This window comes from Manduca sexta, chromosome 15, assembly GCF_014839805.1.
Source record: "Manduca sexta isolate Smith_Timp_Sample1 chromosome 15, JHU_Msex_v1.0, whole genome shotgun sequence".
Taxonomy (NCBI): domain Eukaryota; kingdom Metazoa; phylum Arthropoda; class Insecta; order Lepidoptera; family Sphingidae; genus Manduca; species Manduca sexta.
The window spans coordinates 1,326,581-1,351,691 of NC_051129.1; the positions used below are offsets into that span (position 1 = coordinate 1,326,581).

Here is a 25,111-nt window from a genome sequence, read left to right on the forward strand (position 1 = left end):
AGCATTCATTCACAGTTATTGTTGAATATAATTAAAGAGGAAGACGCCTTTTAATCAATCTAAGGAAAATTAATACCAATCAATCCAAGAGTCGGAGTTAAAGCACACTGAATTAGTAGAGTTAAAAGTCTAGAAATATTAATATTATTAGTGGTTACCATTTTTATTAAAAAACAAAATCAACAGTACGTAAAATTGTTCAAAATCTTTTAATGATTACAAATTGCAAGCAAATGTCAAAAAGTGTGCCATTTCATTTTTATACTATACTAGCTTTTGCTCGTGGCTTTGTCCGTGTGAAAGAGCTCTCCGGGATAAAAATCCCGCAATATATTTTCCCGGGATAGAAAATAGCCTACGTTCGTACGTATTTTTTTAAAATCGCGTTCAGTCAGGCAGACAGATGCGGCAGGGGACTTTGTTTTCAAATATACTTTTTAGAGGAACAATTTCGTCATACATAATTAATGCGTAACTTTAGCTTTCTCGGTTTTGCAACAATTTTAATTGATGCTCCGCTCCTATTGGTCAACGTGCGATCCCTTCTTCAATAAATAAGCTATCGAAGACTAAAAGGTTTTTTCAATTTGAACCCGCATTTCCTGAGATTAGTGAGTTCAAACAAACAAACTCTACAGTTTTATATAATAGTATAGATAATTTTTTCGGCTATATATAACCTTAAAAATGAATAATCATAAATGTAAACTTACGCAGTGTTTCTTAAGCGGTGATATAATAAAGAGCAGAGGTCTCTAAATACAGTATCGTTTCTGGACCCGCGCGAGACACACAAAGAAAGACAATCAGATAGAAAAATAAATTACTTATTACGTGTCCTTACCATCCGTTAGTTAGTGCATTTGACAAATACATAATTGAGTATGGAAAGATATGAAATATCTTTATAAAGCGTCGCTTTTACTGTGACACGCAAATATGGCATTATATCTCCTTACTGTACTTTATCGGTGTGTGTGGGGTTTAAAAAGATATATATTTTAGAGTTATTTAACTGTAATTAGGGATCATTTTCGATTAATCGCTATTTGAATGTTAAGGTGTTTAACCATCAGAATTTCGTTTTTTTTTATAAATATATTGCTTACTTTTAATTCTAGATATTAGAATCAATTTATTTAACACTCACTATTTTTTTGTATTAATCAAAGATAACTGGATTAAATTGATAAAACAATATTCTATTCTTTTAAAATCCTCACCAGAAAGAAACAAATATACATAACCAATATTTGGCTCTACAAATACCATCATATTTATTTTTATGAACAGCAATTTAAACCCCAACACGTGTGTGATCAGTGAGAAGCGAATGTATTCAGTGCTCGTTATCATTTTGTACAATAATTTTCAATTTTTGAGCCTAAAGATTTGCCCTCCGGTCGCCAAGTAAGTACACTTACGTCGAGCGCACCGGTCCGCCTCCTCCGCGAGGAGTTTCTCGATCTTCTCCGGGAAGTGGCGCTTGGCACACCACACCAGGCCGATGATGCCCAGCACCACGAACACCGCGATGAGGCCCAGCCAGAACGGCTCTTGTAGCATGCGCTGCCCGAGACCAATTATGTTTGGTGTTGGGTTCGGGATTTCGCATCTGTGGGGATAATTGTGGCATTGAAGCTCATTGGTAGAAAGCAGAAGACGGTATCCGCCAAACATAGTCTAATGTTTTATGTTTCAAGGAGGTAATGTGACTTAATGGGGATATTAGTTAATATCTTATTTTTATTTTGATAAGTATTAAAACAATTGGAGGTTGAGTTTGATCTAAACATATTGTAGTTGCATATAGAGTTATAGTTTATTTAAAACTCTTTCTTGTGTCGTATCGAGGGTCGTGAACTCCCTTCTGTATCACTTTCTGTTAAAAACTGTTTACGATACAATAAATCGATCAAAATCTTCAAAAACTACCAGCTAACTAACAACCAATCGTTTTACCCACCTCTTCCCCTTCCAAGAAGGGTTACACTGGCAGAGGAAGGAGCCGTCGCGCTCGGTGCAGGCGCCGCGCGCGTTGCAGGGCCGCGCCGCGCACGGCCGCACGCGCTCGGCGCAGCGCCGCCCGCGCCAGCCGCGCGCGCACGTGCAGCGCCACGCGCCGCCCGCGCCGCCCGCCCCGCCCTCCCCGCCACCACCATCCGCGCCCTCCACTGACAGCGAGCAGTTGCCGAACAGGCAGGGCGAGCGCTCGCACGCCGTCACCAGGCAGAAGATACCTGCACACCGTGCCCGATACTGATTGGACTAATCTAAACATGGTTACCGTTGTAAATGTTCTTACAGCTATGGACACATTTCATCTTGGTGAACAAGGATTATAAATAGTTCAAATTACAGAAATAGCTGGACATCTGAAATGAACTGAAAATTATCAGGCTAGTACAAATTCAGTAGAACTAGCACACTATAAGAAAACAAGAATATCAAAAAGAGAATACGGAGCGAGAGAAAGCGAATAAATAAAAAAACGGATATTTATGTAAAACTTTTTAATCAAACATTACATCATAGAAACGCACAAAATTTTATTCTCAAAGTTATATCTCTTACCTGTGTAATATCCGGTGCATTGGCAGAAGTTCTTGATGTCATCCGAAGCGCAGCGGCCATCGTGTAGACACGGGTTGGGGTAGCAAGACTCGATGCTCGTCTCGTCCGACAACAACAACACTTTGCTGTGGTACTCCGGATCTTAAATTACAACTACAATGTTTTACTTTCATGCAAAATTTACAACAGTTAAAATGATTGCTCCTGTGATAGAAATTGTAAATATCTCTTTATCCCCTTATTAATGGACGTTATTTATCTAAGGACGGAGCATTGCTGTGATAACAAGTCTGTTTCTCTGTTCTGACGGCATGACAGTCTTCGTAGTGCGTAGACAAAGAGCCGTTGTAATTGGCTAATATTGAGATATAACTTGCACCTACCTTACTGTCAGATAAACAAAGCTGAACCAACAACAAACTGTCAGATAAACAAAGCTGAGAAACAGACTTGTTATAACAGCAATGCTCTGTCCTTAGATAAATAACTTCTATGAATAAGGGGTTTAATCTTTACGGTTGGAGATATACCAAGGTTTTTCGATTCCAGAACTAAAAGTTTTAGATACCTTGGTTAACCACAAGCGCGACGTCCATGTTCATCCCCCGTTCTCCGGAATGCTGCGTGACTACCAAGGAATGTAGATAGGAATTGATGATCAGCGGCGCCATCGGCTCCAGCTTCCGTTTCCGCCGGTCCACCTCGCACAGCGTCCACTCAGTGCCGTTGTAGTCTGTATAGCTGTCTTTCACCTGGGACAAGAAAACAGATGTAGGGATTTAAAGGTGGAAAATCTGAATGCGTTAAAACACTAAATCCATCTTCAATATGGAAATCTCCTTATGTGCACACATATTTTTTATTCAACTGAATGAAGAGGGTAGAGACTAGTATTTCGAATGCATGGTGATGAAAGCTTTTAATACTCAGAGAGAGCATATTGCATATGTTGAATCTATGTGTTTATGATATCCAGAACATAATTTGAAGTTCTTCGCAAGATCGGAATTGGGTCCAGAAACTCACCTCTATCCAACCATTGCCATCGCCGCAAGGCCAGCTTTCCCCTGACGTCACAAGCACAGTGCTTGCGAATGTCAGCGTCAACGTGTTGTGGTGGGGAGCGAGGATGCGCGTGCGTAGCGTGGAGCGAGCTGGTGCGCGTTGCGGCCAGTTCGGCGCCGCTATCCGCCCCGACCGGACGCCTCCCAGCTCCAACACGTGCGATACGTTCAGGAAGCTTACTGGAAACAGTTTAGTATCAGACAATGTGATTTTATGTGGACTACAGGACTTTTTATGAGATACGAGGCAATTATCGGTCTCATTCACTATTGGTGGTGTGGAGTGGTGAGATCCACTGTTGAGATAGTTATCAGTACGTGTCTGTTTCCGATACACAGTACGACGTAAGATCTAATTGGAATTGCGAATGACTTAAACATTTAAGAAGGCAAGAGAATCGGACCGTCATTAGCTAAAAAAAATCAACATTTTGTATGACGGTAAAATGTGGGTAGATATTGTTACATAGACTTTTCGGACTACCAACACCTCAATCCCCCCGTGACCATGAAGGCTGCAAAGTGTTCGGAAAATCAGCGATAAAATCTTTATCTTTTTTTTTTTCAATGTCTAACATTCGCATATACATAACATAATCATTTCGTTTTTTATTATTCAATTTAATTTTAACATCTAGCGATAGCAAAATTTGTACATAATTTTATAAGTAATCAAATCTCAACTCACCGGTCTTGAAATGCGCCAGATACCCCTGCCCGGTTATATTTTCTCCTGTCCTCAACCGTAACCTCAATATCTCTGACTGGGACACAAACAATCCGCCTGGTAATATCTCTGGACTGAGGAACGGCCTGATAGGGGAGTTCTCCAGATCCACTTGGACTTCCAGGAAGGCGTCCTCAGGGATGTTGTCAGTGATGTTGATGGGAACTCCTTTATCGAAGGTACCGTAACCAAAATCGAAGTGGCTTATGTTGAGGAACACGCGTTTGCCTGCAATATATTACATACAGTACTTGTATCTATATTTTTTATATTTAATTATAAAAGGATAGCTTATTCAAATGTATCACATTATAAATTGTGTTCAAATTCTAAATGTTCATGGAGGGGGCAAGTCACAAGTGTGATGACAACATGGCTTATGATACATGATTTAAGACTTGACGTTTCACTGTAAATATGAAAGGTCCAATTTTGCTAGTACCAAAATTTTAAAAACAATTTTTTTTTAGGACACTTGTTATGAAAAAAAGTAACTTATCTTCTTGTTTCTTGTTTAAGTGTCTGTATCAAACTTCGCCAAATTGGTTTAGTGTTTTAATTGCAAAACCATCATAGATAGTTACTTTCGCATTTATAACATAAGTAAGCATTCTCTTGGAATGAAATATTACCTGCTGGTGCTATGATGTCAATAGTGCAATCCAGATTCGGTAGTAGGAACTGAGGGTAATTGGGACTTCTTAGTACTCCCTCCTTGGAGGTAAACGTCTGTGATGGACATCCTACTAGCTCCACTGCTTTCCAACTGAGACTGTACCCTGATCCTTGCGTGCTGGGACAAATAAATTTGATGCATCAATTTCATCAACATCATCAGCCTCAGTCCACTGCTGAACATGGGCCTCCCCCAAAGATTTCCAGATTACCCTAATGGTAGCGGCCCGTATCATATTTATTAAAAGCGTAAGTGATGTGATTTATAAACTAAGTAAGGAAAATGTTACAAGTCAAATCCATTTATATTGGAATACAATAATTGGTACAATATTTAGGGTTTCGAAATAGGCTAGGGTAGTCAGTGTAACTACTAGACATAATAAGACTTAACATATTATGTCTCAAGATGGCGAGCGCAGTGGAATACCAAATAATACTTTGTAATTCAAGGTGTTGTGATGTTTCTACTGTTTATGGGGGATCGTATTGCTTACCACGGTGAACGGCAAGCTCGTCTCGTTATACAACCCAAAAAAAGGCTTCACATTATATTTAAAACATTAGCTACAATTATAAAATATACTGATGACAATTAGATGTTCTAATTTTTACTTGTAATCGGAATGGAAGTGTAAGACAGCTGCATTGCTGGCCGCCACCCATCTCGTTTCCCCAACACTGCCGCAGTATCGGGAAGATTTAGCCGTGTGAAGATCGCGCAGCTGAAACAATTATAGCAGTTATTGTCTTTACAATAGTATAAATAATAGTCTTTTTATTAAAATTGGTATTTACTGACTTGGTGGCATATTTGTATTACGTATGTGGTGTTGCTGCTTAGAAGTCGCGGGTTCGAATCATTTGGGAAATATTGGATTGTTCTGCTCTGTATTAGTCTTGAGTATTTGTGCCGAATACGGTGATAGCTCGCCCCCTATCATAAGTGGAACACATTTGGCAAAAAGCGGCCCTTAAACCTCTCCATGCCTATTCGGGAATAAAGGTGTGATGTGTGTTTGTTTGTTTAAAGGATTGGTTTCATTGGCAGTTTGTCTATCGCGTTGCACAAATCCTCAGAATATTTAGCACCTAATTAGAAGCTGTTAGCGACCCTTTATTTATGCACAATTATTACCATCACATGACCTTCTTCTAATCGTTTAAAATTGAAGTATGGGAATCTTTAGTTCCATCTTTTTCCTACTTGATGTTACTACTTCTGTCTCTATTTTTACAAAAAAACTAACTCGGAAAAAATCTACCCGAATAGGAGGTGATGTTTTAATAAACTCATTTTACTAAACGGTTCGCGCCTCCATCGCTCGGGAATGGTGTTATTGTGCGGAAAATTGTAAACGCTGCGGAATTTAGCGCCGGGTTACTCGATAAACGACGCTCTTTATGTACAAAACATTATTTTGCGTTCAATTTATATTTTTCGGTGATTTTACTCGCGTTTATTTGTACTTGAGTTGTTAGTATTGTAGCTTTTACGGATGTTATGAATCTTTAGGGTTTTCTACGTACGTAATCTGTGGAATGATTTTGGGCTGGAACACATTTTTATATCTTAAAAACCTTTGAATTTAAATCAAGGTTAAAGGTTTTAAGGTATATAAGTTCTTGATCTCCAATTTGCATAAAAAATAACAATTAACAAATAGTACAATATAAAAGATGGATACCATTTACATCGAACTAATTGAGGTAAAATTATTACTTCCATATGCTCATGGACACAGACTTCCTCTACCTTCAAGCGAATCAATCTTACCTCAACAAAATCGTAAAGGCAGTCCTTCTGGTACTCCAGGTCGACTGCATGGAAGACGAACACCAGCCTGGTCTCCGAGGGTCCTACGACATGCACCCAGTAGTCCAGGTCAGGGTCGTACACGCTGGGATAGTTGGGGCTTGAAAGGACGCCTGGAAGAATTCTTTATTAGTCTATTTACATAGAAAATCTATGGTAAGCCAGTGACTGTATACAAATTAGTGTTAAAACTGCACCTGATGGTAAGTGGAGTGGGGTCCAATAGAATGTCAGCTGATGAGAGATGTTTATCCTTCGACAGTCGACACAATTTAGCCGGCCTGTTGGAACCAGGTATACATAGGCCAGGCTGATCAAGATCGCGACACTTACGTGGGCCACTACGGCGTGTTTTAACACCTCGTTTATGATTTTCGCTATCCGGGCGGATATAAAATATATCTTACCACCAGAAGTGGTTCGTATAAATACAAAGTAACTAACAAGTTGATATCCAGAATAATGCTGACTTTTGTCGGTCTGAATCATTAAGGGCCAATTTCATTCATCAGGTAATAGTTATCCATGAAATAAATTATAACCCGACTGAATAGAAAACTGAGAAAAATTAACAACTATACATATCTAATTTTTAATTCGCTTGTGTTGTACTTTATTTTACGAATACATTTTAACATTATTTTACGAATACATTTTAACATTATTTTACGAATACATTTTAACATTATAATTGAAAAATCATCTCAAAACAGAATATTTGATATATGATTTAACTCACCCGAAGTACCTTCAATAGTTCTGTTCTTGACTATATGGTCGGGAGTGAGTTTCCGCTTGCAAACATAGCCACCAGTGACTGCGCACTTATGCAGGGTCCAGTAGAGGCCGCTCGGCTGCGAGGCTAGCGGGGATGACTTCCACTGCACCACAAATTTAGTATGAATATTCTCAATTGGGCATGAACGGGCGTTGACATATTTATTGCCTCATAACGTATTATGAGGCAATAAAAGATGGAAATAAAGCAAATAGAGAAGGAACTAAAATTTCTGGAACAGATACTATGATTTAAACATTATAAATATCTTCGATATAAATCAAATTTGTCATAGAAGAGACTAGAACAGCGAAATATTTTATTTAGTAATCAATGGTGCAGGAATTATTATCTTCAAGTTGGACTGTATTTATTTTTAATAACAAATGCTTTAGTATTTTGGGAAAAAAGGGAAACCATTAGAAGAAAAAAATATGATTTAGTAGCTTTAGAAAATGTAAATTAGATTTTGAAAATAAGTAAAGCGATGTAAATATTTTTAAAACAAATGTTTCAGTTAAATCTCGGTTTAATTAATAAGAACGTTATTATAATTTGTAACCTATATTTGCAAAACGGTAATTTATTACTTCAAAGAAGAGTGCTGTCCTATCATACAACGCATTGACCAGTCCAACTTGACATCATTTACCATTACATGACCTTGCCTCTTAACTTCTTCTATAAAACTAACCTGAAAACCCAAACACGCATCATCCAGGTCCTCGGTCTCATTATACGGCGGCCAACCTTGGTACAAAACAGCGCTTCCATCAGACCAGCTGAACTCTCCGCTTATTAGACGGGCGCCGAGCCAGTACACCGCTCTAGCGCTGTAATCGCTGCTTTCCCTGATGCCAGTGACAATGAACCGCTCCTCGTCGGCGGAGTGGACTGAAGATAGCTGCATGTTCAGACCTTCGCATACCTGGGGAAATTGGCTTATAAAACTATGGTATGTGGTATTAAGAATAGTAATTACTGTTAAGTCTATTGTAAACGTATGATAATAAGTTTTGTGGATTTAGTGATTTGTGCAGAACATTCCAAATACAATGTCAACCAACAGTACTATAGTATTAAAGTTTTACGTTTTTTGATCATCCCAATTTTACGGATTTTCTTTATTACAAGAAAATAATAGATTTTGTTTGAAACATAAAACAGATTGGTAGTAAAGATATTACATACGTTTACCTAAATGCAGTTCATCTCATAAACGCAAATTAAGTTTCATTAAACATAATACAACGCAAGATATTCTCATAATTGTAAAATTATGTACCTATCAGACACAATTCAGAATTGAAATTCGAAATATAGATTTTAACGGTCCCGTGTTGTCTGGAGGTCATTTATTAAACTATAAATTGGTAAATATATACCACTGGTGCCATTTAACTTTTAAGGTCAATAGCATAGTAAGGTAACCAAAAGCCCTGGGGCAAAAAATAAACTAGGGCCCCAAATAAACTATTAAAAATCATTTCTTGCGTATACGTCTTATTCTGAATTCGACGTACTCCAGATTTGTCGTAATTCAGATATTCCCTTTTTTTTCAAATAAGTTATTATTAAAGTCGCGTTCCTGAAATCTCGTTTTTTATGTTCCAAATGTGGGTAAAATTGTCACTAGCTCATTTATAGTTTGTAAGTCAGAGTCCTAGGGGCCCCCTGAGCTTAGAGGCTCCGAGGCACTACCCCTTCTAGCCCTCCGATTGCTACGCCACTGCTTAAGGTTTTAATGTCTTTTCGAACTGGTTGTTGTAGTGTTTATAAGTATTTAATATTTAGTGTAGCGCGAAATTCGGCGCGACTACACCGTTTTACCCCCACCATACACAAATACAGAAATCCGCTGCCAAAACTGTGGTCGTGTCTTTCAGGCTCGAATCGGTCTGATAAGTCACCAGCGTAGGTGTATATCGTAACTCGCATCTTCTACGAACGCTACTTAATCACCTCACGTAGATGTTAATTGCCAATGATGATAATGAAGATGATGATGATGATGGTGTAGTGTTTAAAAATTGTTTGAATCGACGCGGCTTGTATACCTTATAACGAGCGTCATAAACCTGGTTAAAATCATTAATCAGTAAAGACTTCAATGGGTTCGTAAATAAATACCTTGACTACTTAAAAATTTTGCTCTAGGTTTAATTATCCTTTGGAGTTCTTACGATAGAGCGTCTAAACCTTAATTGAAGTTTCCCTTAAGGTTAGATCCAGAATTGCGATTAAAATATTAAAAAAGTCTCCGTTTGAACATTCTAAATGATTAAAAGTTGGTTGAGTCTCGCGTCTAATGTATTCAAATATTTCTGAGAATTAATCTACGTTTGAGGCTTCTTGAAATTAATTCTTGAATTTGCATAATCTTGTACATGTTATGAGAAGGCACATGATTCATATTAGAATGTAAATATGAAATCAATTTACTTGGCTTTACCACTTTTGATAAAAAAAAATAATATAAAGTATACTCAAAATTACTTAAAATATTACCTTACGAATATGGATTTAGAAAAAAAAACTTATAAGTTTGTATTAATTAATAAAATTATTTTATTAATTCACTTAACATTTTAGGCAAGTGTTCCCAATCAATTGTAATTTGGTATATGTCTTGTAGTTTTTGAAAAGTCTTATTTGAATAATACTTATAAGCAGGGCTTTTTGTGGGGGCACGCAATGCACCCAAAGGAAATTTCGAAAAAATTGCCTTTTAAAGGTACAGGAAGGTTGAACTAAAACTATGGACTTAAAACTTTCGAAAATGAATAAAAAAGTGACAAAAAAGCCTGCCTATAAGTAATATAGTTTTTAGCCAAAATATTTTCTATTCCTACCTGCTTAGCCGTCGCCCACGAAGCCTTCGGATATCCGGAGAAGAGGTAGCAGTGTCCGTTGAACAGTACTTGCTTCACGTCCATGCATGACTGAGCTGAACAGAAAGACAGAAATCTTGTTCTTCTTCTTTTATATTATAGTTCCCAACATTAATTTATCGATGATGTGCCAATGTCGAGTAATAATGGATTTTTATTATTAGTATCAGCCCAGAGTCTCGAATTTGTGCTCGATATGGCGAAAGGCTCGCTCTCTACTACATTATAGGACAGAATACCCATGGCGAAATTGGCTACAGCAGTTACGCCTCTGCCTAGCTCTTCTGGGATAAAAGGCGTGATTATTGTGTGATATATATTTATATTTTTCAGTTATTTCATTTAATGATGCATTTTGTGCATATTGCCTGTCTTTAAATTATGCTGGGTTCTCTTAATTCATATTCATAATAAACCGATGGACATGTCTCCGCGCATGAAATTCGTTCCTTAAATCATTTGCAGAATTATGTCGATCTATTTTATTAGATGCACATGAAAAAGGTTGGTAATGCCTACGAAAGGCTTGCACAACGCTAGATCCCTGAGCGAGAGGCAGCTACCGGGAGACATTTTCTAGGGTGGAGCCGAACACCTTTATCACTCTCAGGAACGCCTATGGTAATCAGATACTATAGCGAGTACTATGGTAAACACTAATATATATAAATATCGTAAAAATTTAACATTGTGTTTAATTTTAAATATATAATATAAAGTAACTTATCCTATAATTCAATGTCTCATGTGCAGCTGTCTAAAATATAGTCATATTAGCTCCAGATAGAGATTTCACCTCCGTAGAGGCAATCGATAATATTTGGAGCTATGCCGCAGGCTAGGGTATGAAGCTGACCTGAAGGCAGGTCACGCACCATCGCGCGCCGCCGAGAGCCTTGCTTCTGTGTTATGCACTAGTATTGTTTTACTACGATAATATGTACCTTTTCACGCATGATTCCTAGGTATATGTTGGGTTATTGTTTCAATTATGGGAATATAGGTGTTACTCTTGGCTTCAGTCGCATGAAAAGCCTTTCCAGACACAAAAGTTCCTAAAACACTGTACGAAGCCAGGCTATTTTAAGTTAATCCAAATCCGTTGTAGTTTCTGCGTTTATTTTTAAAATACATACAAACATCCCAAAATTTTTACAAACTTTCTTATTTATAATATAAGTAAGAGTACGATAATATGTAAGACATTTGTTTTGTAATTATGGTATCCACCAGTCTCTGTGTTAAGCGAATAAACTATAGATTTGAAAAGAAAAAGAAATTACAGGTCTTTAACCAGAGAGATATTTTAATACGTCAGTAAACATAGTAACTAGAATTAGCATTTCGTTCGCTTAATAGGAAGCATAGAATATATTTTAAAATTTCTACAACTAATAAGAGGGATTTAGTCTTCGTCTTAGGCCTCATACGGTTTATTCATTTCGTAAGTTACAGAAATCTGAACTCAGTATTTCAAAATAAAGTCAGCAATACAATTCTTCTATTTTCGTTCACCATCACTCAAACCGCGAATGAAAACGTCCTCGTTAACTTCCAGCGTGATTTAAAACTCTCGCGCACAAAAGTTGCAAGTTCCGGTGGTTTCCGGGAAGTGTCGCTCCAGCCACTCCACAATACAGTGGTGCAAGGGCCGCCTCGATTGTATAACTCAATTTAATAAACGAAGCGCCGTGTTAAATTTTTTGTAGTTATTTTCCGGCGGAGGTTGGAGTTGGGAACGTCGACACAGAAAACTTAATGTAACAGAGCGTTGTTATTTAACTGAATGCTAAAGTAGCGGAGTAGCCTGGTCAAAAATAGCAGAACTTTGAAATGTAACGTGCAAGGCGTTTTCTAACTTCTAGAAGGTTTTACACATTAGTCCACCACGCTCATCTAGTGCGGGTTGATGTCCAATAATAAACTAGCTATTATAAGCTTCAAACTAGGAATCAATAGTCCTTGCACACTGGTTCTGGCGGCATAGACATATAAAGCTATCCATCCAAATGAAATCTCGCTTACGTGAGATTTAAAACATCATTTCATTCATTGCGCTGTTCTGACCTTGGTTTAGTTTATTAGATTCTAATAACATGCCAATTTGTCTTGGTAGGCATAAAGATAATTTAATTCGGATTAGAACTTGCCTCTTGGACATTTTGATAAATTATTGAATAACATTACTTTATCGCCACATTGGTTTTGCGGGGTTCAAGGTCACGCATTCAAGGTCAATTTGTTGGATTTTCGATTCCGAATATTCTGGTTAAGATTTTATGTGGCACTGTCTCATTTTCATTTTTACAGGTTGGGGTGGTTTGGGTATTTGGAGAGGATGGATGATAGGAGACGAAAATAGACGATATATAAGGCGAATGTGGACGGAAGAGCCGGTAGGGGTCGACCGCACCAAACCTTCGAATGTCAGATATCTGACATTTTTAGTAAAGGTTATGTCCGAAGTATCCTGAACCAGCGAAAATACATGAAATGATTGATGAAGGTGGAGGATGCGAGAGAAGTTTGCCAGAATCGTGCAAAGCGGCAATCCATAGTTCTAGCCCACCCCTATGGGATAGAGACCGGATACTATGTATGTATCTAACACATTTTGATTTGGAAACTAGTAAAAGAAGATAAATAAAATTTACTGAGTGGTAACGGTCAGGTAATTCTACCAGACATTTGAAATGTATTTCGAAATCAAAATCAATTTTATTTTTTTTTCGTATTATCTATCTATATATATAAAAATGAATTGCTGTTCGTTAGTCTCGCTAAAACTCGAGAACGGCTGAACGGATTTATCTTATCTTGGTCTTGAATTATTCGTGGAGGTCTAGGGAAGGTTTAAAAGGTGAGAAAAATTCGAATAATTGCCGGGAAAATCCTCAAAACAGCATTTTTCTATTTCCCATACAAACGTTTTCTAAATAAAATGGAGTCAATTTGTAATTTATTACCGCTGCATAAAGTTCAAATTCGCGTGCGCGTTGGAGGATCTAATATCGCGTTCTGAAACTCAACAAAAGTGAAAGTGAATCGCGAACGCGACAAAATTGCATAGTCTCAAAATGCATAGTACATAAATAGTGGTCGGCTTCGAGAAACTCAATTTTAGCTAACTTCAGTTTTTAATCTGTCCGATTATTTTTTTAATAAGACTATATAGAAATCGAAAGATAAATCTTAAGTTTTGTCACAAATTAAATTATAAATCTTAAGTTAAATTTCTGAACGCAATCATAATATTTGACATTAGATTTGACAACCAACTAATATGTCAATCCATCCTGTCGCATTTCAGAGCACGGAAAAAGTATTATTACGATATTATATCTTTGTGGTTACGTGCGCGAGAACTTTCTTTACTTTGGTGATCCTTTGTGATAGTGACATTCCAAGTAATGTGCTCTTTTTTGTGATAGTGACACTTTACTGCTAAATGAGCGGGAAATTTTCTCACTTTGATTAATTACAATTTACGATGCCGAGGAGAAGACGACCTGACTTAGGTCGTCGTAGTCAATCAAATGTGCGAAGAGCTACCTCACGTGCTAACCGCACTGATGACCAGAGACAGACAGATCAAGAAAATAGTCGTATTGCTATGTCAGAATTGCGTTCTTTAGTGAGTGACAATGTAGGAGATAGGCTATATTTATTATTATTTATTCAATAAATGCTTTTTTATTAAATACGGATTCGATTTGTTTGTTTTAAAATCATTTTATACAAAAGATTAGGTTTTTTATTTATCCATGAGGTAGTATGAAGTCTGCCGGGTCAGCTAGTTTAAATATATAATATTCCGTATAAACTTCAGTTGAATGCAAGTTATTCGTTAATTTAAATAGTCCACGTATCCACACTTGACGGTGAAATATTCGAAGCAAAAACGGCCGGAACGCTTCCTCGTTAACAACTATCATTCATCCATTCATTCGTTCGCGAATGAAACGAGATTCCATCTCACGATCTCCTTCCTATTGAACTATGTTTTCTGTATGCCGCATATTTCATCGTATGAATTTAAACGTATCAATAGTGTTGTGACTAGTGCCGTTATGACCGAAAACGATAGGTAAACGAATTAACGACAATATTCATAACAGTTATTGACAGTATTTCAACAATTGGATTAACCTTCGTTATTTTATTAGTATTTAGGAAACACACAGAACAATTACAACTGAAAATACACAAAGAAAAATAATAACAAAATCCAGCTAAGTTTTCACCAAAAGCTAGTACATACTAAAAGAAAGTAAACAGAAATAAATACAATGAATACATGATGTTACATCTAAATGACAAAGTAATTAAGAGTTCAAATACTTTGGACTTATGAATAAAGCAGTAAATGCTTTACATTTTCTTCAACCCTAAGATTTATTCAATTTCATAGCAATATTAAGCGACATTTCTAAGAACAGATAACACGGATGATCAGTGAGTACTTTAAATGATGAAGCTGTGACAATTACAACATTGTACGAAAGCAGGATTACTGAATCCGATTAGTAATATTACAAACGATTAATTTAGTTTTGAGATTATAACTTATTGTATTTCAATTTATAATAGATAATTATTTATATAAACAATGCAACTAAATAAAAAATATGAAGAATTCGTTTGCCTGTCCATAGAATTCATTTAATGTTAATTTAGCGAAAACCGAATCGTAGCCGAAGCCGAAAGGTGTACTAACATTAATATTTCTAATTTCGGGCAGCTTTCGGCTCGTTCAGTGATGTGATCAAGCACTTAATTAGAAGTAGTTATAGAATAGTCGAGAATGATGGTTCTTCCCTTTTAATTGGACTATTTTTTTTTGAATTTATGTAAACGATCTTCTCAAAGCTTATAGATAGTTACTGGATATATTTTATCTTTGGTTAGACAGCGACTACCGTACAGACGGCACAATATTTGATACAGTGGCTCGTTTTAGACTAGTTTGCTCGTAGGATATTTGTATTCCTTCAGATAGTAACCACAGCACACTAGGTGTAAAACCCGCCCAGATGCACGCGAGATTTGATGCGTTCCGGGGAATTTGGAGGGTGTGTGAAGTCTATCTATCCGCATTAGGCCAGCGTGTTGGAGTAAGGCTTAATTCCTCTTAGTAGTAGAGGAGGCCCGTACCCAGTAGTGGAACATTATATAATACAGGGCTGTTAATATTATTATATTTGTTTATATTAATGAGTTATTTATTCACTAAATTAACAGTGGTTTCAGTCCTAGATACCGAAAAGAGGGCGAAATTCCGCTATTTGATATATAGCTTATAATATTATACATATTAAGTGCAAGGGAATTCGGTATCTAAAATAAAAATAAAAAATGTTGACATAAACAGACTATTATTTGAGTGCCAACCAATAGAATAGATGACTCCTCAAATCTCTCGAGCCGCTCTCAAGATCCCCTCGGAATAAGAATGTAAAGTCCACTTACTCTCTCACCCACATAAATATGGCCTTACATTATTATGTCATATCATTTAAACATGTCATTTTAATAATGATGTATGCTTTAAGTTAGGTAGAGCGTGTTTTAAAATTATAATTATTCCTACCATAGAGTACTAAAACACATGAGTACTCACCGCACATTTGACATTGGCAGAATGGGCGACTTCGGCACTAATTTCCATAATAAAAAAAAATATATACCGAGCCAGGTGACGTGGTCAGCCGCGCGAAAAAAAAAGAAAAAGGGCGCGAAACTGCGCCTGCTCGCGCGGACCATTGCGTCGGCGAAACACTTTTGCTTGCATTTTGCTTTGGAGTTTGGATCGGCAGACTTTCACAATCGTTGCATTTCGGTAGCTATATTTTTATGTTCATACTCTTTTGCCTATTTGATTAAAATTGTTGTATTGTAAATTAGTTAAGTTTTTGTTATAGGTACTATATACTATATTAGTTCTCAGTGTTAGTTTTCAAACAAATAAACGTTAAAACACTCCATATATATTATTCGTGGTTATTAAAACAAAGGTAGCTAAGAATGACAGGGATTTGGTAAGCCAGATTCGGGAGTTGTAAAAGACTATAATGGGCTCGGATTACCCCGGTCAAGCCATTTTTTAATGTGTTTGGGACTATTAAGGTGCCATTTGAAATTTACGCTACGCATTGAGTTGGAGAGAAGGGGTCAACTTGTATCAGATGGGGCTGAATGGTATGCGTAATAAACTTTTTGACGTAACATGTATGAATTAAAAATATATCAGAAATGTCATTATAAATGGGACACCTGTGACAAGGATGTGGAACTGCAAAAATTAAATGAATGGTAGTTTATGGATCGCCTCGAAGGGTTTCTTGTTTGCAATAGCATTTATTATAATTACTATTTATTTTTTTGATTTTTGTTTTCCTCTTGCGAGTTCATATAATTTCACGCAGTGTATTGGCTCATAACATTCATTCATTTAATCTCTCCTGAGCGCCCTAGTGAAGGGAAAATTCACATTCGGGGCTAAAGTCTCGTAGCTTAAACATCATATTAAAGGTTACCATTAAATGCAAAAATATTACAATTTTTTTTTATTGCTTTGAATGACGAAACGAGCTAGCCGTTACCAATATACATTAAAGAGATTATACAAAACGCGCTGATATTAATTCTATTGTTGAAACCTTAAAGCCGCTAAAGATTAACTAAGAGGCGACGCGCAATATTGTTTACTGAACGTAATCTGTCGCCACGACGGATTTACTTGGGTTACGGCTTCCATAGAAAACTGATTACGCGTGGCTTCATCGTAAGGTTCCACGGTGTGTGATATCGTATAAACGCGCAGAAAACAATCGAGCGTGACAGCGCGTGATAACGTGATAACGCAGATGTGTGTCGGATGCAAATATGTAGTGCATTTAGTGGTGAGAAAGTACTTAGTTCTTATTGTTAGCCGATTGGAGGGCGATTAGTGTTCTTTTGTTACCTATATTGCAAGCATAATATGAATGAACTGCTCGAAATAACAATAAAAAAGTAACTGTATTTTTTCCACTGTATGTAAATTAAACTGATTTTGAGAATAGCAACACTAGAGTTTCTTGCTTGTTCTTCTCTGGTAAGAAATGTTTTCCGAACTGGTGGTAGAGTTAATATTGACGGAATCTAAATAATGTATAGCATTTTGCAGTTTAAAATAAACCATTTCATTTCCTATCAATGGCATTTTCAAGGAAGCGTCCCGACATCAAACGATGTTTGTAAATACATTGTTGGATATGAATCTAGTGGTTGTAGAGATTTGTAATGTTATTGATTCCTTACTAACCGAATTTTGACTACGGCGGCCAATCTCAACGGAGATCAGCTAAGTACGAAGGACAACATATTATAGTGTGTCTGCAATGCACAGGTGCACTCTCTGTTCCTTCATTCTCATAGTCCGATGAGACCGCAATCCGAGATGATCGGAGAGAGATCAGGCGTGAAATACTATATTGAAACTGCATTGGGTTTACTATGCAGTTTAGTCACTACTAACAATATACAAATACAACCGCAAAGATCGATGCACTGGGTACATATTCGTCTAGAAACGATACCACACACCGTGGGACTCCATTTTAAATAGCACTTATGTTGACCCGACTATCAATTAACATATTGAATAGTTTAGATAAAAATAATCCATATTGCTATATTCTAAGACTTACTGAAGTACAAGATGTAAAGAAATCACTTTTGAAGATATCTATAATTAAAAAATCTGACTACGATATTGCTGAAGGAAATAACTAGTAAACATATGCGTGCCAATTTTTTATCTGTATTGCGTTTAGCGTAATTGACAGGTCCTCAGAAAAAAATAATAAAAAAGGTTATAGAGTACCCATGAGTATATTTTTTTTCCCAAATCTCTCAAAACATCTGTAGTATGACTAGCTAGTAGGTTTTTCTTTATATAATGTTCTGTTTTTAGTAAAATGTCAATTTGTAAATAAATGGATTTCAAGTGAACAGACTCAGATTATTTACCGTTTTCCTCGAATTCTTCAACATCTATACTTAATTAAACCAGTCATCCAAACCCGATATTTCATCACAAAAACCTTAAACCAGATCGGTGTCAGCCAGCAAAAACTTACGATAAACAACTGGAACACAGAAGTTTGTTCTTGCTAATTAAAACTAAGCGCAAGCAACATCTAACGAACCTAGTGCGGTGTGCACAATACTTGCACTAGTTTTGTAACATGCTTTATTGTGTGTGGACGAGACTCACTAATATTTGTTTGGTTTTTAAAATTAGAATGCAATAGGGGTTTAGGTTAGGATTGTAACGTTTATATAACTTAAACGCGCGTAAATATACAATTCTATGATGTTATTCAATTATAATGCAATTATTATTGATAGGTGTTTTAAATAGCTTAATAAAATGTGTTTTTTAAGAGTACTGGCGAATCTTCATAAGTTCAGTTAACTTCATAAACTGAGCTTCTTTCGGGTATATGTGTTAAAAAAAAATTAAGTGTTGCCTGATCTGAAAATCTAAACAGACCATATATTGTACATTGCTACTTACCAGTAGATGACAATTTCTTTTCCATTGACCCAAAATAAATTTTCAAACAGCACTGTCAAACGCTTTCACACAGAAAGATACGAGTAACAGAAAACACAGTTCCATTGTCTACACGTTCGCTATTGGCGCTTTGTTTAGTTCCGTCAGAAGTTCGTGGCTTAGTTCAATTGTGTGGTACGGAGTTCATACTTCGTGATACAGTTGATTTCATAGAGGCAACAGTTGAACTACAAGGTTTTAACGTATTTATTCTAAAGCATTAGGATTCTAGATGGAAATAAGGATATTAGATAGGTGAAGTTACATTGGAAAATAGATAGGTGCTTAGTTTTGTCTCTGGAATTGCCCAGGTTCATGGGTAGTAACTGCTTACTACCATACGGGCCACTTACTCGTCTGCCTACTAAAGCAATAAAAACTACAAACCTTTCCTTATTGGTTATTATTAAATTCATGCACACAACAACTTTACAACATCCATTCACATCCCTAGTTTTGATGTATTAGATTCATAGGTCGCAAAATGTCTTCTAAGTATCTTTTGACGTTTAGATTAGTAAGAAAACTTATAATGTATAGTACGGCAAGTGGATTTCTGTCAATTGTGAAGCTAGCAGGCCTATTGAAATATTGCCGAAAGTGTAAACGCATCTAGAAGTTCTCCAGTAGCTGCAAAAAACTCGTTGGTCCAAACTTAGTATTAGGCACATTTCACACCTTCCTGCCCATACTCACCATCAGCGACAGTGACCTTGGCTCTATACCCCGCGAAGTGCCGCGAGTGGTCCGCCCTGAACCGCAGCCTGATGGCGTTCCCGCGGGACTGGTAGCGGAGCAGCTTCAGCTTGCCGCTCCAGTCGCCGCACAACCGCCGCGCGTGGCTTGCCGGAGTTTCCCGTGACCAGCCAGCGCTGATCGCGTCGGATTCCGGGAGAAGGCTCTCTGTGTCTTCCCATACCTGTTTGATGTACAATGTGTTTAGCACAAATACACATAATATTATAAAATCCAATTCATTTTCCATTGAAACATGTGTATGAATAACAGTAATCATTAAATTTCAACTATATTTTAAAATAGGTTTAAATTTTAAAAGTATTTCGAGTTCGTTTATCATCAGATAAGTCGCTTGTCGGTCTAACCATTCTGCAGTATACAGGGTAGATTTGAGAGAGTAAGGGTAGCTACCTAACCACTGTAGGAACGAGAAAACTTTCTTAGAAGACTGTCCATTATTTTTGAAGACATTCAAAAATTGGCAGTTTGTGCAAAGACTTTTGATACCAACCGGTCGTATTGCTTATAGGCATCAAAAGACTATGAGATTATTGGAGGTTTGACTAAGTACTTTTTCAATTTTTAGCATATATGTTAATATAGGACATGGTTTATCCATGTCAGGAACTTCATCCAAATACGTTCAACGGTTTCTGCGTTCTCTTCTAACATCCGAACATTTTCACAATTATTTATTATATTAAGTGAAGTAAGATAATGAAATGCTTCAGCTAAAATAACGGTGTACGGTAGCGTGGAAAATGTATCGCTACCATTCATCTTAGTCCGGCATTCTTAACGAAAGTAATGATTAATAACTCGATCCGTCTTCGCTTTGTATTCAATATGGCTCCAGTGTTGTTGTAAGATTATATTGATTAAGCCTTCAGGAAATTGATGATAAATATTGAAAGTGTTGCTTATATCGGCGAATCTTTACATTAAATCAGGGATGACTTCCTCAAGGCGTTAGGACATTTAAAACTTTATTTAATAGTAGAAAAACCAGGTTGTATTCTTAGTGCTCTGATCAAATTGTCTCTGAATACTATAGATTTTAATAAAAGCTATGTAATAGGTAAGAGGTTCCCTCATATCACGTTATGGAATGGAGTATACATAGTATAAAGTATGTATGCTCTGCTTCCACCTCTGCCTATCTCATCTGGAATAAAAGCGTGAAGTGTTTGTTGTAAATGATACTGTTGGGATAAAAATATTTTTGTGAAAGTATCAGGGTACTTTTTGCTATAGCTCGGCGTTTGACAGACCTCGACAGTTGTTCATTGACAGTGATACCGATCGGTTGGTTGGTGAAATATTTGTGGAAGTATTTCTGTAGTAAGCGATAGTTCTTTTTATTTTAATCAAGATTTCTCCAGATCCTAACAATACATATTGCATTATAATTTATCGTCTTCTGAATGTTGTTCTAGAGCTGTTCTGTTTCGCTCTGAATTTCGATATCAGCTGGGGAATTGTCAAAGTCAGCATCTTAAGATTGCCGCTATTTAATACACATAACAAAAATGTTACTTAAAACCTAATCCTGACAGTGCCCCCTCCCCGAGGCAATTCGTCAAATTCACATTGAGGTCTATAAGGGCTCGCGAACATCTCCCTTCCTTCCACCCATCCAGATATACGTCCTTCTCAGCTATCCCCTCCCTATTCACCAAGGGACTGCCGTGGTTGCTAAGTCGGGGGATCGCCTATACACCGTGCGCAGGGTTACCCCGGTGATAACCACGGTGGCTACCCAAAAAAAAACCTGATAGCGATTTCCTAATTTTCTTATTTTGAAAGCCTAGTTTAATTAATTTAAGAGCGCTGACTCAGCTGATAGTTGGCGATCAACAGCTCAGTTTTTTTAATAGTTGAGTATCTTAAATGTTTAAGATCCTACGCACAGGTGAGATTGGTTTATTAATATAGCTCATATTGCTGTAGTGTGGTACCTCGTTCTCCGAGCTGAAGGTGTCGTGGTGGTCGATCCAGTCGTGCGCGTGCTCAGAGATGTTCTCCGCTCCCAACTCGATGATCTCCAGGAAGTCATAACTACAGCTGGAGACAAACGCCACGATTAAACACGTTCCTTAAATTTTATAAAAAAAATACATCTTTATTTTGGATATTATTTTAATACCTAAAAATAGTCTGATTGATTGACTAGGTAGCGTAGTTTTATTACGGTACGACTACAGGTTGAGGTCTCGGGTTCAACCCCTTGGCCAGGCAAAACGATATAAGTTTTTCTTCTCAGTATCAGCTCGGAGTCGAGAATTTGTGTCTTATGGCGATAGGCTCGCCTTCATCACATCATGGGTCAGAATACACACGGCGGAAAGTGGGTGCATATGTTGCGCCTCTGCCTACCCCTCCGGGGATAAGAGGTGCAAGTGTGTGGTTGTGTACCTAAGGGACAATGTCGGCAATTCTAATTAATAAATAAAATAACTATACAACTATATTAAGCATTTATCAAGTATTCTTGAAATATTGACAGTTGCCTTATTAATATTCAAAAGTAAATCCGTCTGGATTTAAATATTGGTTTAATAATCAACCTTCATTGAAATATCAATTAATGTTTGTAACTTAACTATTCATATTTAATTAAAATCAAATTCTATAAATTAATCCAGAAAATATCGATAAAATGATCACCTACAAAATCACTTTATTTTCATCGCATGATAATCCTATCAGATTTGATCTGAAAACATATTCATTAATCATAAATCCTTTGCAGTCAGATAGATTATATATCTGATTTATTGCTTAATTGTTCAGTTGTAATGTGTATAGAATTCGGGGAAATAGTACCGACTGCAGAACAGACCGCGTGCCTTGCCCGTTATTGTTGAATATGTCGACGGTTTTATTGGAGGCTTACGTTTAAATTGATGTGAATATTATTGTTTGAATGTTTATGTATTGTATTCAAGACATATGTTGTATGTGTGAATTCAGGTATATAGCGATGGTTGAAAGTAATTAATGTAAGTGTAATTTATTTGTGAGTAAGTTTCATACATATTTAAAATCAGCTCTTTTTTCTGTTTTTATTACCAAGTTAAATTTTTTGGAAAATAAATGTCGGTTTAGTCAATTAGTCTTTTAACCGTCGATAATATACAGGGTCATTTCAACAGTGAGTAAATAAATATAACCACATATTCGTCTTTACCTCTGCTAATGTACCAAAAATAATCCATGATTACATGGCGTGTGCGTGAGTTTATTTCTGACTGCAAGTATGATGTTGCGCTGTGACGAATTATGCCGTGTAAAAACAAAATTACTTTTTATATTTATTTATTTTGTTCGTTACTTACATTATTTTATTTAACATGTACGTTAGAATGGCTTATTGTAAAGTTACTTTCTAGATTTGTATGTGATTTCATTTAGTAACGCATTGTCAATGTAAAGTCCATTAATCCATCATGCTAGTGAGATTGACATCACCCATACAAATCACATGTTCGAAGCAAGTAAAATTTTAGCTAGTTTGATACACACAGCGCTGGTTTTGGCTGCGGGTGGCAGCTCTATTCCAGAAATATTGACTCTGTATCGGTAACGATAAATCGCTAAAAGCCGCGCGGCCCGTTGAAATATGAACTGAGCCGTGTGCCGTGATGTTTTACAAAATGGCGTCTTCAAAATGGCGGTAATGTAATTTTTAGGTTAACTTTCTGGGGTATTTTGGGTTTTAACATGTTCTTAAACCTTGTTGATATGAATAGCACGATATATTTTATTATGATAAAAACAATTGAGTAATAACCATATTATTAATAACTGATTTATAATAATAGTAATATCAGCCCTGTATTATATACTTGCCCACTGCTGAGCACCGGCCGCCTCTACTACTGAGAGGGATTAGGCCTTAGTCCACCACGCTGGCCTAGTGCGGGTTGGTAGACTTCACACACCTTCGAAATTCCTATAGAGAACTTCTCAGATGTGCAGGTTTCCTCACGATGTTTTCCTTCACCGTTAAAGCGAACGATAAATTCACAAAGAATACACACATGATTTTTTAGAATAGTCAGAGGTGTGTGCCCTTGGGATTTGAACCTGCGGACATTCGTCTTGGCAGTCCGTTCCACACCCAACTAGGCTATCGCCGCTTGAATAACTGACTTAACCGGTGGCATTTATCGCAGCTTCAAATACACAATTAAGTGTGTACACATGGTTACCATTTCACATAGATGCCTATGAGGGCTCGCGAATATTTCCTGGCCGTCTCTCCTCCTTCCATCTTAAGAGGATTTCTTCTTCTTTCCCCACACTTCCTTCCCTAGATATCCCCTCCCAAACTTCCTCCAGGACCGTGCAGTTGCTAAGCCAGGGGACTCCAGTGTTGACTGCAGAGTCCAATACACATAAAAAAACCGGTGTACATATAGAGCAAGTACAGTATCTACTAACTAGAAACTTTCTTATGATGGTTACAGGGATAATACTAATGGGTCTTTCTGGCTGTCATCATTTCAGCCGGGAATCGTTCACTGCTGAACATAGGCCTCCCCCATTGAGCGCCACAGCGACCGGTTTTGGGTCGCCCCCATCCATAGGACTCCGGTGACCCTCACCAGGTCGTCGGTCCATCTTGTGGAGGGCCTGCCTAAACTGTGTCTTCCGGCTCGTGGTCGCCACTCCAAAACTTTTCAGCCCCGCCCCTGGATGTATGTGGATATAAAAATATAACCTTATCCGTCGATTAGATCGCCCGCTATTGCAAAAGACGTATTCGTTTCCAGAATGTATTGGGCCCCTTGACCTCATCAAATAGATATTAAGCGAATGCCATAACGAAGACCGAGATGCGGGATTAAATGTTGTACAATATAGATAATACACGCGTCATACATCATACATGTTAAAACTAATGTGCGTTGTTAATCAACGATGCACCGGTTAATCTCACTGACGGGTTATGATACGATGAATAATTGAGGTCTAATTGTCGCTGCATTGTGACGATAACTAACGAAGTTCCTTCAATATTTATAGTGCAATTATAGCATCTATGTTATCTAGACAAGTTTGTGTGATGCGTGAATGAATGAATCTCGTCGATCCAAATTTCGGTTACGGCGGCCGATATCAACGGAGATCAGCCAAGTACGCAGAAGGTGTTATAGTACACAAGTGTGTGTGCAATACACCGGTACACTCTCTGTTTCCTTACTCTCATAGTCTAATAAGACGACAAACCAACATGATTG

At 37.2% G+C, this 25,111-nt stretch overlaps 2 protein-coding genes across 2 annotated transcripts in view; both read right to left on the reverse strand.

The window, feature by feature from the left end:
• The window catches only part of LOC115449550 (nascent polypeptide-associated complex subunit alpha, muscle-specific form-like), a 14,530-nt gene extending 12,466 nt beyond the window's left edge, over positions 1 to 2,064 (reverse strand). Inside the window, 2 exon segments of the mRNA XM_030177405.2 lie at positions 1,425 to 1,615; positions 1,967 to 2,064. Coding sequence (XP_030033265.2) covers positions 1,425 to 1,566 — 142 coding nt within the window. The 5' untranslated portion in view covers positions 1,567 to 1,615; positions 1,967 to 2,064.
• LOC115449546 lies at positions 1,939 to 24,141 on the reverse strand. The gene is made up of 14 exons (XM_037438957.1): positions 24,080 to 24,141; positions 21,824 to 21,929; positions 19,824 to 20,046; positions 10,487 to 10,581; positions 8,329 to 8,562; positions 7,596 to 7,737; positions 6,818 to 6,969; positions 5,656 to 5,765; positions 4,998 to 5,158; positions 4,327 to 4,593; positions 3,601 to 3,818; positions 3,143 to 3,326; positions 2,575 to 2,715; positions 1,939 to 2,240 (listed from the first exon to the last, which is right to left on the reverse strand). Exons 1-14 carry the CDS (start codon positions 24,139 to 24,141, stop codon positions 1,939 to 1,941), a joined length of 2,397 nt encoding a protein of 798 aa, XP_037294854.1.
• Between the last annotated feature and the right edge of the window lie 970 nt (positions 24,142 to 25,111).